The sequence below is a fragment of the Primulina eburnea genome, chromosome 3, assembly GCF_022965805.1.
Source record: "Primulina eburnea isolate SZY01 chromosome 3, ASM2296580v1, whole genome shotgun sequence".
Classification (NCBI taxonomy): domain Eukaryota; kingdom Viridiplantae; phylum Streptophyta; class Magnoliopsida; order Lamiales; family Gesneriaceae; genus Primulina; species Primulina eburnea.
In genome coordinates this window covers 46226342-46241739 of record NC_133103.1, presented here as the reverse complement: position 1 = coordinate 46241739, position 15398 = coordinate 46226342, and the positions used below count along the sequence as shown (strand labels likewise).

At 35.3% G+C, this 15398-nt stretch overlaps 1 protein-coding gene across 1 annotated transcript; it reads right to left on the bottom strand.

The window, feature by feature from the left end:
• Positions 1-9037: 9037 nt before the first annotated feature.
• LOC140827662 (putative F-box protein At1g49610) lies at positions 9038-11958 on the bottom strand. The gene is made up of 5 exons (XM_073190429.1): positions 11722-11958; positions 10730-11602; positions 10470-10625; positions 9629-9661; positions 9038-9509 (listed from the first exon to the last, which is right to left on the bottom strand). Exons 1-5 carry the CDS (start codon positions 11797-11799, stop codon positions 9138-9140), a joined length of 1512 nt encoding a protein of 503 aa, XP_073046530.1. The 5' UTR covers positions 11800-11958; the 3' UTR covers positions 9038-9137.
• Positions 11959-15398: the final 3440 nt, after the last annotated feature.

The window sequence follows — 15398 nt, the reverse complement described above, 5'->3', positions numbered from 1 at the left end:
ATGAAGATCAGTGAAGAAAATGATGGATATACACGAGAGAGTGTGGTAAAAGAAATGACACGCTTATTTGCCTATCAGCTTTCAAGAAGAATTCAGCCTAGAGGGAATACTCAAGTATTATCAGCTTAGTTTAGAAGTTCACTTCCGTCAGTGTGTGAGAACACCTTTCTGGTGTATTCAATGTTCAGTTCTCACATACGAACACACACCACCACTCAAATACAGTCCTGCATAAAGACAATAAACTTGTGTATGCAGTCTTTGACACAGAGACGTTAAACAAGTGTTAGCTGAAATGTGATGCCTTCAGTTTAGACTAGGAGTTCAGTTAGGCAGTGGGTAAGTCCTAAGCTGGGTGGGTTTGTACAAGTAGTTGTATAAATCAAAGTCTTTTAGTGGATCCTACCTGAGGTGGTAGAAGGGGTGACGTAGGAGCGGTTGAAGTCTCCAAACATCCATAAACATATCTTGTGTATTTAACTGATTAACTGATGTTTTCAAAATGTTTGGATCAGCAAGAGTATCCGTCAGTTCAGTTTTCACCACAAATGAATTGATGTATGCGAAAACTGATATCCCTTATTTCAGTTATTCAGTTTACATAAGTTAAAACGCTTTCAAATATAACAACTTTCTTCATGAAGGATTACTTCGAGTTTGTTCCGCTTGGTCTTAAAACCAAACTCGATTTAATTCATCGGTGTTAACATTCTTAGAACACAAGCTATTACAGCTCATTGAAGAATATTGTGTTTGAAGCATCCCAAAATGCCTAGCACACGATCCTTCAAAAATCATGTAAAAAGATGTGATACATTGATTTCCAAGGATACCAAAGTAATAATAAAAATATAATGAGTAAGAAGTAAGCGAAAAAAATATATTATGAAATTTTATATACTCAAACTATAGAAGTTGACATAAAATTCTAACACTACTCAAGGAACATAGGGAAGGACAGTGGACAAAGTAGAGAGAAATTGTTTATTTTTCAGAAAATCAATTAGATTTGTATTCAAGATCCATTTAGTTTCGATAACATTCACATCCGCAGGCCTACGGACTAGAGACCAAATATCATTACGAGTAAATTGATCTAGTTCCTCATGCGTTGATTTGACCCAAAACTCATCTTTGAAAGCCTCGTGTACAATCTTTGGTTCAATAGTGGAGACGAAGTAAGAAACCATACCTAATTGCATAGAGAAGTCATGCACACTTATCTTTCCATCTCGCAGTAGTTGACCCTTTCCTTTAGTATGGTCCTTATATCATCAGCAATTTTCCCATTTACTTGTGACGAGGGATGATTTTTCTGGATTCTGCTGGGCAAATATTTTCCACTATTTGTAGCAGGATCATCCCCATCCAAGTTTTCATCAGTGAGTGATTCGGATTCGATATCTCCTGTAATGGATTATGGATCAGCTGTTGTCTGCTTTGCTTTCGGACTTGCAGAATCACTTGGGACTGCTACCGATGTTGTAGAGGGTGTTGTCTCATCTTCAGTATCATGTGACATATTTAGAGATGTGTGGCAAGGACAGTTCAAGTAGGTCATCAACACCATCTTCTATTGTCTTAACTGCAAGATCAGAATAATCATCAAATACAATATTTATGGATTCCACAGCAGTCCTTGTTCTAAGATTATACTCTATATGCACGACTATTTGATGAATATCCAGGAAAAATTCATTTATCAATCTTAGAATCAAATTTGGCCTGATTATCTCTGTCATTCAAGATGTAGCATAGACAGCCAAATACTGCCCATGAGAATTTTGTAAGAGGTCACGATACTTCCTGCTATTAGATATTTTCTATTTGAGATGTCTCATGCAGTGCATAGTTATTTAGGGCACAAGGCTCACTAAAACTCCGTGGTACCATGCGCATCCTTTATCAAAGTAAAGCACATTTGACATAAATTTTAAAATTCTAACACATATAAAGTTATTTATATTTTAATATTACATAATTTAATTTTTTTCACAAAGATAGAAAATGATAAAAAAAAAAAAAATAATCATTGAAGTTCCAACAAAATTATTCTCTAACTCAAATCTTCAAAACTTTACTTTTAAATTAAATGTCATTCACTTATTCTGATTTCTGAATACCAATATATCAAGTCAATACAAAAATAACTTAAATTGATTAAACACAATAAGATGGAGACAAAAAATGTTCAGGATTTTGATATGTATAACTATACATAAAACATAGCACAACATTTAAATTTAAAAACCATAGCTTGCTTCGCGATTCAACAACACAAACAAGATATGAGGCTAGATAGAACTTGCTGTGTAGAACCCGTAAATTAGACTACATATAAGCCATGCATAATTCTAGTATTTAAATTAAAATGATTTTTATTGCATGACTATTTAAATTCTTTTCTTTAAATTTATTTATTTTATGCAGTAGTTTAATTGTTAGCTTTTCAGTTAATTAAGTGAGGCCGGACCGGAGTTGGAGTAAAGAGATAAAATTTAATATTAAGAAAACATTTCCTAAAATTTATTTAAGATAAATAATAAGTTAATTTGTTGTAAAAGAAAGTTTAAGGAATTATTTAAATAAGTTGAGATAAGTAGTAAATAAAGTCCAATAATTACATCTTTAATTCTCTAAAATATTTAATGAGTAGATAAAACACTAAAGATTTAAAATACAACATTTAAGGAATATTTTTCTCCTCCATTTTTATTAAAATTTTCGGCCCTACCTTTAATTAATTTAAAATTTGTTGTCAACCCATTTATTTAATATCCTTCCCTATCCATTTCTTGGTAGATAATTTCCTCAATTGAAATCCTCATTTAATTAATATTTAACCAATATTCTACCATGTCTATCTAGCAATATTTCCCCCATTTAATTAATAAAAATAGGTCACTTCCTTTAGGAGATTTAAAAAGTTTAGCAACTCATTTCTTTGAATTCTTTCCTAATCCATTTTCTTGAGAGATAATTATATCACAATAAATCTTCTATAATAATTAATTGAGCAAGATCCCAACCCACTTAGCTAGATAAAATCGGCCATTCCCCATTTTTAAAAGATTTAATTGTGATTTTCAACTCATTCTTTAATTATCCTCCCTTAACATTTTCTAGGTAAATAATCTCCCAACTTTTAAATCTCTATCAAATCATTAATTAAACAACTTTCCCCTTTGCACCTAGACTTGATTTCAACCTAGTGCAATCTATTATCCCTCATTAACCAAACAATATATCACAACCATTCCTTATCTCACAAAGTTCAAAGATAGAAAAAATTTCTTCCCTCCCGACAATCTTGCAATCTCCCATATTAATTTCCCTAGCCATCTCTCCCTCTCCTTCCACCGAAAATCAGAGGGAAATTCAGAGCAAGCCGTGTGAAATCTGAGAGAATTAGAGAGGAAAAATCGAGGGAAAACAAGGTAGAAAAGTGCGCTCCGTCTCCTCCGCGCCGCGTCGTGTTTTCTTTTGTTTTCTTCAAAACAAAAACCAAGGCATGTATATGTTATTATTTGCTCTTCAATCAAGTCGTATTATGATTTTTAAACATTTTATGATCATGATTTCCCACCCCAAAACCGAAACATGACAGCAGTTTTGTTGGAAAAATTCTTCACAACTTTTCATTTCCATTTCATGCTTCACGGTTGGCACGTTTTTGGTTGTTTCAGGTATTGGTTCGACCCTAGGCTCTCAAGGCTGCATATAGACACGTACTAGGGTGTTTCAAGACCATGTTGGTCCATTCTTTCAGTCCCATACATGCTGGAAACTCGCATGTGACAGCAACACCCCAAATGTGTCCCTTTGTGTTCGATTTCTGTCATGTTGCTGTCAAGGGTGAGTGTCTGATCTTGGCTGCCCCAGTGGCCTATAGCCATGATTAGAACACCTCCCTAGCATGTCTAAGACATGATCAAGTCACCCCTTTGAGGCGTGGCCCACGATGGAAACGTTTTTTTTAAATCAAAACATGAACAGCACCTTCGATCCCCATTTCATTTCAGCATGTGTACTCACGGTTTTGTGGCGTGGTGTGAATCTTTCTTGGCCTCTGGCCCATAGCCATGGTTCATACCATACCCCTTGATGTCTAGAGCGTGTCATGGTCAACCAAATGGCCACTAGAATGGTCCATGATAGCAAGAACCGCCGCAACATTCCCACGCGCAGATTAGGTGCTCGGTTGGGACGTTTGTTTTGTTTCTTGGGTGGTTCGAATTGTGGCTGTCCTAGGGCCCTTAGCCATGGTTCAAATCATTCCTGAGAGTGTTGGTAAGAGCCTTTGGTTGGTGGTTCAAGCCCCAATGGCCGGTAGTCTCGAAAACAACACAAGAAATCGAAGGCACATCTGCTGTAATTTTGACAGCAAGCGTGCTGCGGTTCAGAGGCGTGTTCTGGGTTCTTGGTTGGCTTTTAGCCTATGGCCTTGGACTGGACAGTGGCTCATCAAGATAGGAAGGTCATATTTTTGTCCGTTTGTGATTCGGATCATTTTAGAGGTCGTACGAGAATTTACGGTGCAATGTGCCAAAATGACTCTCGAAAGAGCGTTTCATGTTTTTGGCCTCCATTCACTAAATTTCGAGTACTGTAAATTTAGGAGCATTATTTCATCATTTTAGGCGTATTTTAATCATGACTAATTGATGGTTCGGTGTTGGTTCGGGTTGGGACGGAGTCGTGATTAAATACGAAGTCATTGGGCGTAATTGTCTCGTTTTGGATTCAATTACAAAGTTTAGTCAAAATAAATAATTTGCATATTTTCATGTTAGATTTAAGTCGCAGCGAGCCTGGGAGCGATCCAACCCAATCAGAAAAATTATCACAGGATATTTAATGTTGTTATTTAATTATATTACGTGCAAAAATATCCATTTTGAGATTTATGCGATATTGCTTGTGGTCACTTTACTATCATTACTTCACCCGGTCGCCAGTTACCAGTCAGTTCAGTTTTGTACCACTCAGTATACTGTGGCATTAGTCTGATCAGACGATCATTATTTCACCCGCTCGTCAGTTACCGGTCAGTTCAGTTCAGTTCAGGGGCCACTTGCGTAGACCATAACCTCACCAAGAAAATTATTACAAGCTATTTAATTACAAGGCTCCAAGGAGCAAATATTTTTACTATGATATTTGCAGTTCAGTTATGCACGTATTATAATTATCATTGAAATGATATTTTACGTTACACCTCATGACATGATATTTTCACTTGCATGCGATTCTATTATTTAATTACTCGTTATTTATGATATATGCATGTTGAGTCTTTAGACTCACTAGACTTGATTGTTGTAGGTACTGATGATGTCGGGACAGAGGGCGGGGACCAGTGAGCTAGCTTGGGTCGGCAGAAGTGGAACCCGAGGACCTCATTTTCAGCATTTATCATTTTTTTATGATCAAACATTTTTATCTGTCGTTGGATTATTTTAAACAGTTATTTTTGCAAACATTAAATACTTCCGCTGCCATTTTGGATATAAATCTTTATCTATCAGTTTAATTTATAAATGAAACATTTTAATTATTTTAAAAAGAAAATTTTTAAATTTTCCGCAAATTTCCAAACACGAATGTTCGGGCCTTTACATGCTGAGTTTTGGCAACTGAGATATTACCTTGATCGAACATCAAGCGCAATAAGGAGACACACAAAATGCTGCGCTGCACTGTTGTGGATAGAACTTGAGGATTGAGGGTGACGAAAAGTCCTGCATGTACCATGATTTTTATTTTTTATTTTTTATCAAGAGCTTTGCTAATTGAGCTTTAAAATTAGTTGGGCTTGAGTAAATTTTTATTACCTACAAAATGACAGCCCACTTCTTGGAAGCACGCCCTCCTGCGCCCGCGTACAAACGGTATATCGATAAGTTCCTCATTCTTGATTCTCAAATTAACAGATCGATATACCATTCTGATCATAAAAATGGTATATCGATCTGATCATTCAACATGGCTGTGGGATAATTGGTTGTGCTTCTCGCTCTCCTTCAGATTCATCATCACTCAAGGTGACACTCAGATTCACGTGTCTCTTCATAAGAGTATTAGTGCACTGATTTGCATAGTGTCCATAGCTAGCGCATGCCTGACATCTAACCGACTCAAGATTCTTAGGGATCATATTTGACTATTTCAAGAGTTGGTCGTTCTTGATCTATTTTCTGTGTAGGTCTTCTCGATGACTCATTTGAACTAAGAGAACAAGCCGGTTGCGTCTCTGTGGATTCTTCTTGTTCTTTATCCTTACAAGATAGTTGCAAATTTTTGTTCAAAGTAAGGCAATTGATTCTTCCCCAAGATCATAATTATCTACTTCTTGAGCAAGTTGAATTATTTCATTGTCCGAATCAGTTAGGGCTTGAAGACCAATGCTTTTACCCTTACGTTATCTTAGTTGATACAAATTCATCTCAAAGGTTTGAAGAATCTCAGTTCATCTAGTCCTAGCTGAGAAGTATGCCGGGCCTCTTCAATTGTCGAGATTTTCTGTCACGCCCCGAAACTCGGGATTGACACCGGCGTTGTTTGACAATCACACAATCGAAACAACAAGCCTTTCGTAGCACAGTATAAACCGAACCAGATTATATATCATAATTTCCACGAAATAAACATTGTCTTTACAATAACGAAATTCAACGAAATAGTAAATAATGCGGAAGCGTCTTACAATTATTAAATCATAAATTCGAAATAAAGCCTACTACTAATCTGGCAGATCACCAACCCCAAAATTGCTCGGACTCTTCATCCTCAACCTGTTATTCGGGCTTATCTGGGAAGAGTTGTAAGGGGGATGAGTATTTGGGAATACTCAGTAAATGGGGGACTTTGAACACAACATAACCAATTTAATAGCATTTTTCGAAACATATCATAAACGTGCAGTATACTTTTCATAATCGTAACGTAAATTCCATAACATAATAACACTGTGATTTTTCACCTTTAACGGTTTACTGACGTCAGTCCCTAAGTTTTAATCTTCTAAGGGGGCGAGGCCATAAAACAGTTCTATCCCACTGTTAAGGACCATATGTTGGAATTCCACCCATTTTCAGGGAATTCTCACAGTGTCAAACATAAACGTACCAAAAGTTCGTAAAAACGTATAGACGGAACGACGGTGCTCGACCGTATTTTTAAAACAACAAAACCGAAAATCACATATGCACAAAACGAATTTATAAGCATTTAAAACAGCCCACTTACAGTATATTTTCTTGCTAAAAACGTGGATGATTGGCTTCGGGAGGTGGGTCGTATCCTTGCTCCTCACTCGGTGGGACTTCGGCTTAAATTCTTGGACGATTTTGTGAAGAGTTTCGGCTAGGACAAGGTTGCTGAATTTCGAAAATATGCAGCAAGGGGATTTTCGAAAATTAGTGTAGGAATGCTAGGCCTTGATGTGGTATTTATAGGTGAGGGAAAGGGGTTTAATTAAGGCACAAAATCATGCACAAAATTGGCATAAATCTCAAAATTTTTTTCTCTAATCTTCTTGACAAATCTCGGAAATATGGTTGTCAAGTGAGGGGATTTACTTCCCAATTTTCTTGTAGCTTGTATCACACACCAAACTTGTAAATATTCTCCCCATATTTCGAAAATTGCATGCCCATACATAACATATATATTTAATATTGTATCTCCAAGAGTATCCTCACATATCCCATATAAAATATTCTCCAACATGTAAATCTTTTTTAAATACAAAACAAGATCTTATGCTAAATTTTCCTTACAATTAATTAGTTATATGGTGGGGAAAATCCTGGTTCTTACATTTTCTCTTTAAACTCCCTAAGCACTTCTATCTACACATTAAACACAAAATTAATTTACCTGAGAAAAAAAAGAAAATTTATTTCTAATGACAAATAACTACTGATCTTGACTTCTGCATCCATGCAAAATATCTCGAAACCATTTTAATTTCTTGACTATATTTTTTCACAATTCGCATGTAGCAATCAATGATGTCCCAACAGATGCACCAAACAAAAAACCACAAAGTACAATATCCCCTTGCACAGAGTTATCGGTTTATCTAAGATTTTTTTCCACATGCAAAACAAGTAACCCAACAAATTCACCTTCAACGCCGTTTTTAACCTCAATGTTCTCATCATATTTCTTCTCAATAGTTTGATTCTCTCTCTCTCCACCTAGATCCACACTAAAGTTTTTCTCCCCCTCATCGGTACTCTTATCTACGTCCTTTCAGATTCAGCATCCATCTCATCTTTTGCCTCGCCAAAAACATCTGTTGAAAGCAATCCACAACTCCTATTACCACCATCAATTCCATCACTGATCACATTGTTTTTGAATACATTTTAATCAATAATGCTTTTTATTCTAAAATGTTAATACAAAAAATTATAGTTATCATAGTTATTTTATTATTTTTAAACTAAATAACAAAATGTACACATTAACTATTTGCTCTTCAATTGTAAGAAAAAATAAATTTCAGTATCTTCACAAATTTAACCCTTCTAAATATTCCTTCAATCTCATAATATATAGGAGATATAAAATATAAATACATGCATTACTACTAATAATTACCTTCTTCTTTGCATGATCCCAAATTAACTCCCATTATCCAATTTTAAAAAAAAAAAACAAAAACAAAAAGCTTCTCACTATTGCAAATTCATCACCGTGTCCCATGATTTCAACTCAAATTTTCATTTCATTCTTTCTTTTCAATTGTAAATCTTCGATTTTCTTGATCATCTGTCTGCCTCTCACGTCAAATTTCTATACCAACTAAAAATATTTTGTTGACGTCATGTTGTCGAAGTACAAACCTATATAATTCAAAAAAAGAATAAAAAGAAGAAAAGAGGCAGCCGCCGATTACACATACACAATATAATTCAAACATAATACACAAACCAACTTATTTTTTAGTAGCTAATCCATGTTTTATCGTGAATACCTTTTTTAAACTTTCCCCATGAAACTGAAACTTAAATAAAAAAAAAAGAGGGAAATGAAATGCAATCAATTGTATTAAGTGGCAAAACTAAGGCCTTGTATATTCCAATTTCCAGATTGATTTCTAAAAAAAAAACTAAAAGAATCAAATATCATGTAATAACTAGTACGGCTTTCGGAGGAGAACTGAGTTCCAGCTGCTTGGCACGCTCTTTTGCTTCCACCCTTGTCCTGGCCCCAGATTTAGCCTCCAGTAGTTGCATTTGATCCCTTTGACAAAAACATTGAGCACCTTCTTCCTTGTTACACATGGTAGAGCAGTCCCATAGCATTTGTTCATAACATTCACTCTGGGTGTCGATAACAACCATCTCAACAGATGGAGCAACTTTAAATAAGTGCAGAACAAATTCTTCGTCACTCGGACACCCGATGTATCCAGACACTTCAAACTTCTTAAGATTTTTATGTCGGAATCTGGCTGCGAATGCGCTTATTACAGGAAACATCATCAGAGAGCTTATCTGTCACGATGATTGATAAAGAGCAGAGTTAAAAATAATGTTGAATAGCAGAGTTCTCGTGGCAGGAAAAATATTAATAAAAATAATAATTCAACAGCAGTCAGAGTTTATTTCATTACCGTATACCATGGTAGATCCACAAGGTAACGTACCTGCATCAATATGAAAGAAAATAAAAGGCTCATCTCAATTGATTAGAGTAGGATTCGGAAAATAAGAAATTCAGGCAGACAAACTCATATTACCAAACATATCGTTCACATTGGTTTAAATTGTTGATTTCCCATATCATCAAACTAGTTGAAATAAAATGCGAGAACACCCTCAACAACCTCGTTCACATTGATTTAACTTATGACATTCAATTGTAAAGCATACGAAACAAATTTGGTCCTAGCAATCATCAATCACTAAATATCAACCAGCAAGTGTCCAATTCTTCTAACGAAAAAAAAATCATTTCTCTTAGAATCTGTTCTACCAAACAAGAGAATATTTTGCGAGGGACAGGTGCATGAGAATGTATAGAGAGAGCACATCCGGCAAGGGGAGAAAGAGAGAAGAGAGATCAAAGCACCCATTATGTCTTAAAATAAATGGGGTCTCTCCTCAAGGAAAACCTAGGTCTCCCCAAGGCGACGTACCTAGGCCACAACGAAGTGTGCTTAACCGTGTAGGTTCGAGGCACAAAAGTTTGCCTCGCCAAGGGGTGCGCCTTTTAAAAAACAGAGCCGAGGTCAAGTATGATTCAAAATATGAACAAGTTAAATGCGTATTCAAGCTCTGCCAATTCCAACAAGTGATGCTTGACATGCCTCAGATGAACAAGTCCAAACCAATCTCAACTCACGTCAGAGATAACATGCCTAATGCTTCAGTAAGAATACATTTAAATAAGTCATATGATATTAATTCAACATGTAAACTATAAAGTTGAATATCTAGAGAAAGAGCCTTCACCTTGATTCTAAATTCGTGTAAGAAAGGAGACGCCTTGACCAATGTAGCAAAGAAGAGAAGGCTCCGGCCAACTTGTGACACAACATTCAATTCCAGCCGCTTGAGGGAGTGTAACTGAGGCAGATCACGAGGAGCGGATATCATTCTCGGAGGAAACTGACAAAAAAGTCGAGACAGGATCATATTAGTGATCTTTCCGATTGCTAAGATCAGCTATTATTAAATAGGAGCGAGCAAAAGTATAATGGTAGAAAACCAACCATAATATGAACATTTAATGCCAGCGTCACCAGCTGAACTGAATAACTTGAGTGTTTGCTAGGTTCACACATAAAGGACTGGCAAAATCCCCCGCCAAGACTTAGCTCAGAGACATTTGGAATTTTTTTGAACGGCAGACTGATGTCCTTCCCATCGTACATAAACGAGATAAGAGTCATTGCAGATACTTCCAGACTTTGGATATGGTAGCATTTGGATATTTCCATAACTCTTAAGTTTGGTAATGGATCAACAACTCGAAGATTCTTTGTAACACGAGAGGCCCTTATGCACAGCTGTTCAAGATACGAACATGATGCTAGGAAATACTGAACCACCTCATCCTCGATGTCAACATGAACCAACTCAAGGGACCTTAGCAAACCAAAAGCAGGCTTGACCTCATGTGTACGTGATAACAACTTCTCAAGGCTAGGAAATTTGTACTCCGAATAAAACCTCTCACGGACCTGCAAATCCAAATTAAACCTTTTTACTTCCTTCTGCATTGCAAAATATATCCAACTATTGACGCCACGAAGTCGAGGGAGTGCACGTCTACTATGACGAGGCTGTGCATGTCTAATACGAATAATAAAACTATCAACATGCGGGCCTTGATGTAACTTCAGGACACGATTCACCCTGGCTTTGAACTTTTTCCATTTGATTTTACTTCCAGTGGCACTATCCATATCCTCAAATTCCAATGTCCCAGATGTAAACATCCATAAATACCTCCATCTACGTGAGAGAAGACTAGTCCTGGCAGCTTCTTTGAAACTCATATAAGACAGAATGACAACAAGCATATCATCAGACAACATATCAATCCCAATACTATCTCTCTTAACACCCAAAGGATCAGCACCCTGAACGTGTATTGGCGTAAACAACGTAAAAAAGCAAACTTTAGTAACCCTTCAGCCAGAGTGTTGAATTATGAATATATCGACAATCAGATGTGTTAAAAAGTCGACTTCTTACGTACCTTGTGCTTCCGCTTTCGTTTTCTTGGACTTTGTGTAGCTGAATCCGCCTGACTTTGCCGAGAACAAGTTTTGTCCATAAGAATTGATGTGGGAAAAGATCATAAATTTATGCTGGCACGGAAAAAAAAAGAAAGGATCTTTCAATCCTTCCCATAAATTAACGACGACGAAAAAAACATGACTGACGGACTCTGAATCACAGAGGTAAAACAAAGATCGACACTCAACTAATGACCTAACCCTATTGTTGTGGCTGCGTTTAAATTGCGGGCTTTTATGGGTAAAATTGTGTTATTGGGCTTGGGCTTTAATATAGCCAAAAATTTATACATTGGGTCGGTCCGGTGAAACGATGACTGACAAAATTTTATCTATTCTTTGAGCGAGTGTTGAAAAGAAATTATCGTAGATAGATGTTACAGGTAGTTCAGTTAGATGTATTTCTCTTAAGGGTCATCTTTCTAAGTTAGAATTGGTTGGATCAAAAGCATTAAAGCTTCTTGAGAAGATGGTGTTGCCTCCCTGCTGGTAAGACATACGCAATTTTGTTTTTTCTTTCATGTCAATTCGAACATATACTTTGCAGAAATTCAGTAGAATTTATTGGCTGTTGCACTGTTTCTGAGAGATCAAGGTATCTGAAGTAATGTGATTGGAGACGATAATACTGATCCTACTGAACTGGAGAAAGCATCCATCTCTAAGATTAACGAGCAAATACACTCTTGTTCAGTTATTCCATTAACTGTCACGGATCCTCGTGCTATGACAAAGAAACAACATTCAATTGTTCTTGAAGGAAATTCTTTTGATCAGTTTTCAAGTAATGAAGGTGGTACTAAAACATAAACGAATTCAGCTTTCCTGAAGCATGAAGATGAAATTGTTGTCGTTGATGGTGATTTTTGCAATGTTAGTATAAGAATATATCCTCCAATGGAAGAAAGTATTGTTTTGCATGAAAAAGTATTATCAGCTAAATGAGTATATCGGAATTGGCCACAAAAATTGTGGTACTCAAAATGCTTTATTGAAGGGGAAATATTCTAGATGTTGCCCTATTTTGTTACTAATGAATAAGAATTAGGAAGATTCTGTTAAAAGGTAAATGTTCTCTGCAATAAATTTTTCTTGCCTTTAAAAAATAACTTTAATGTATTAGTCCTTTCTCTATTTTCGAAAAATATGGGAATGAAACTCATTTCTATCACAATTCCATTATGAGAATTTGTGGTGTCATTAACTCCTAATCATTATTGCAATACAAATTGATTAGATTTAATTAATTACAGCGAAAACGAGTTAAAATTTTCTTTACAATGAGTCCAAAATACGTCATCTATAATTATAATACTCAAAATAGTATATAATCATGGCTCGTCTAAACATACCACATTATAACATATGCCCACACAATAATCAACTACATACAACAACTAAAATCATCGGGACATGCCCCGGTATATAGATACATATATATAGTGGGATAAACAACTAAACCTCAAATCAACTGTGTCTCATTCCAGAAGTACCATCTCCGATCCCCTGATATTCTGGAGTACCTGTCATTGTCCACATACAAAGACAACAACAGCCTCCTCTGGGGTGAGAAAAGCTCTATATTCAACAAACTCAATATATACCACAAGTATCTAAACAATGATATATGATATGCAAATGCATGTATGTCGTGGAGGTATCAGGTCAAATGCCCATCCACCGAGCATATATCAGAATCAATCGAATCGTTATCAAATCAATGCTCGAGCTGACGCACTGGCCTCAATCAGGGATACTCGTATGATAGCGTCGGCAAAACGCTATCAAATCCCAAATCTCAATCAATCATCGGAGCCACAAATGACTATACTTTAACAGTGTGTTTTGTAACCAGGATTTGGGAGGATTTCATGGGATTTGAATTTCACAAATCCTATTTTTACTGTTTGGCAAGATGTTAAAAAAAAAAGGATTCGGATTTGCTTAGAATTTCATGGGATTTCCACAAGTATATCCAAATCCCATCAAATTTGATAAGATTTGGTGGGATTTGGATTTTAAAAAAATAAAATTACTTTTTTATCCAACACATCATTCTCCACCAAAAGTTTATAAATGGTTAGACTTTTTTCATTTTAACTTTTTTTAGAAGTTGAAATATTTCGTTTAAATTTTATAAGTTTCTTGTGTTATTTACTGATTAATATAATAAAAAATATAGTAATTATCAAGGCCTTTTTTTACGTTTATTAATTTATTTCATGTTAAAGTTTGAAGTGGTTTGATGATTTTTTAATTATTATTTTATGTGCACTATGATAAATAAATAATAATTAATTTTTGAATTTACAAATACAAATAATAGAGAAGAATTATTAATTTCTAAACTTTTTTTAGTTACTTATGTTTATATGATTTCTAAGGGTAGTTTAGTAAAATTTTAAAATTCCAAATTCGAATTCTTTTTTCTCCAAACAAGAAATGGATTTGTAAATACCATTTTTAAATTTTAAACCAAACACCAAATTGAATTTCAAATACTTGAATTTCCAAATCCAATTCCAAATTCCACGAAATCCTCTCAAATTCTGGTTGCCAAACACACTGTAAGGGCCACATAATGCCAAACATAGCATCGTGTTTGTAAACCCCAGAATCAAATCCAATTATAATAGATATCCAAGGATCATAGCTCAATGTGTATGCCATGTATGCCACATCAACTCAACAAATAAGACATATAGACACATATTCTCAATCAAATCAATCAAACATATATCATATGATACAAATATTTGTCGTATGTTACTCGGTTACAACATACCTTAATTTTTCGCTTCCAGTCCACTGTAGCTTGAAGATTTCAGTATAAAAATCTATCTACATCTATAACATATTCATTTCAATCAATAAAATCATTCAAAATCAACAATATAAGTTTCAAATATCTTTTGAAACTTTGAGAATTTATATCAAATCGAAATCAGAACATAATTCAATTCCGACTTTGAAAACTAGTTTCTTGTCGGTTATTCTACCACATATATGGATCTTGACTTCAAATAGATTCTATTCCATTATTTCAATAATTAAAACTGCTGAAACCAAAAGAATCTTACCTCAAAAGAAAGCTCTTGACGCGAGGATTTCGAATATATAGTTTGTTTCAAGTTTGGACAATGTTTTGATATAGATTCGGACGATAGAACCTTTGTTTATTGTTTTTCCCTTCAACTTTCATTGGAAATGGAAGACAACTATGAGAAAATATATTCTTATCAGCATTAAATCATGTTTAACAAGGCGATGCGCGCGGTGGCGCCAAAACACGCTGGTGTGCTAGTTCCTGCGTAGGTGCGCATGTTGTTTTGTCCGAAATGCTATTCAAGGTTCCGAATTAGAAAAAAGTGGTCAACATAAAAGTTGTAGATCTATGTCTTGGATTTCATTTGCCAACAACCTCACTCAATTTGGATATCGGATGTGAGAGTTATGCCGATTATCCCAAAATGTGTCAGTGCAAGAATTGCAACACACATGGTACACTTTGGGATGATTTTCCCCCTATTTCCAAATGGATTTGGACAAAACTCAGAACTTAAAAGCTTTAGTACTATGTATTATATTTCTAATGGAATTGGTCTCATTCCATTATCACCAACTATTTTACCACTTT

Bases quoted from the DNA above. Each gene is read 5' to 3' on its own strand.
- LOC140827662 (XM_073190429.1), bottom strand. From the start codon at position 11,799: ATGGACAAAACTTGTTCTCGGCAAAGTCAGGCGGATTCAGCTACACAA. The intron at 11,603-11,721 runs GTACGTAAGAAG...ATACACGTTCAG, and splicing joins AACGAAAGCGGAAGCACAAG to GGTGCTGATCCTTTGGGTGT. The intron at 10,626-10,729 runs GTTGGTTTTCTA...CTTTTTTGTCAG, and splicing joins CATTAAATGTTCATATTATG to TTTCCTCCGAGAATGATATC.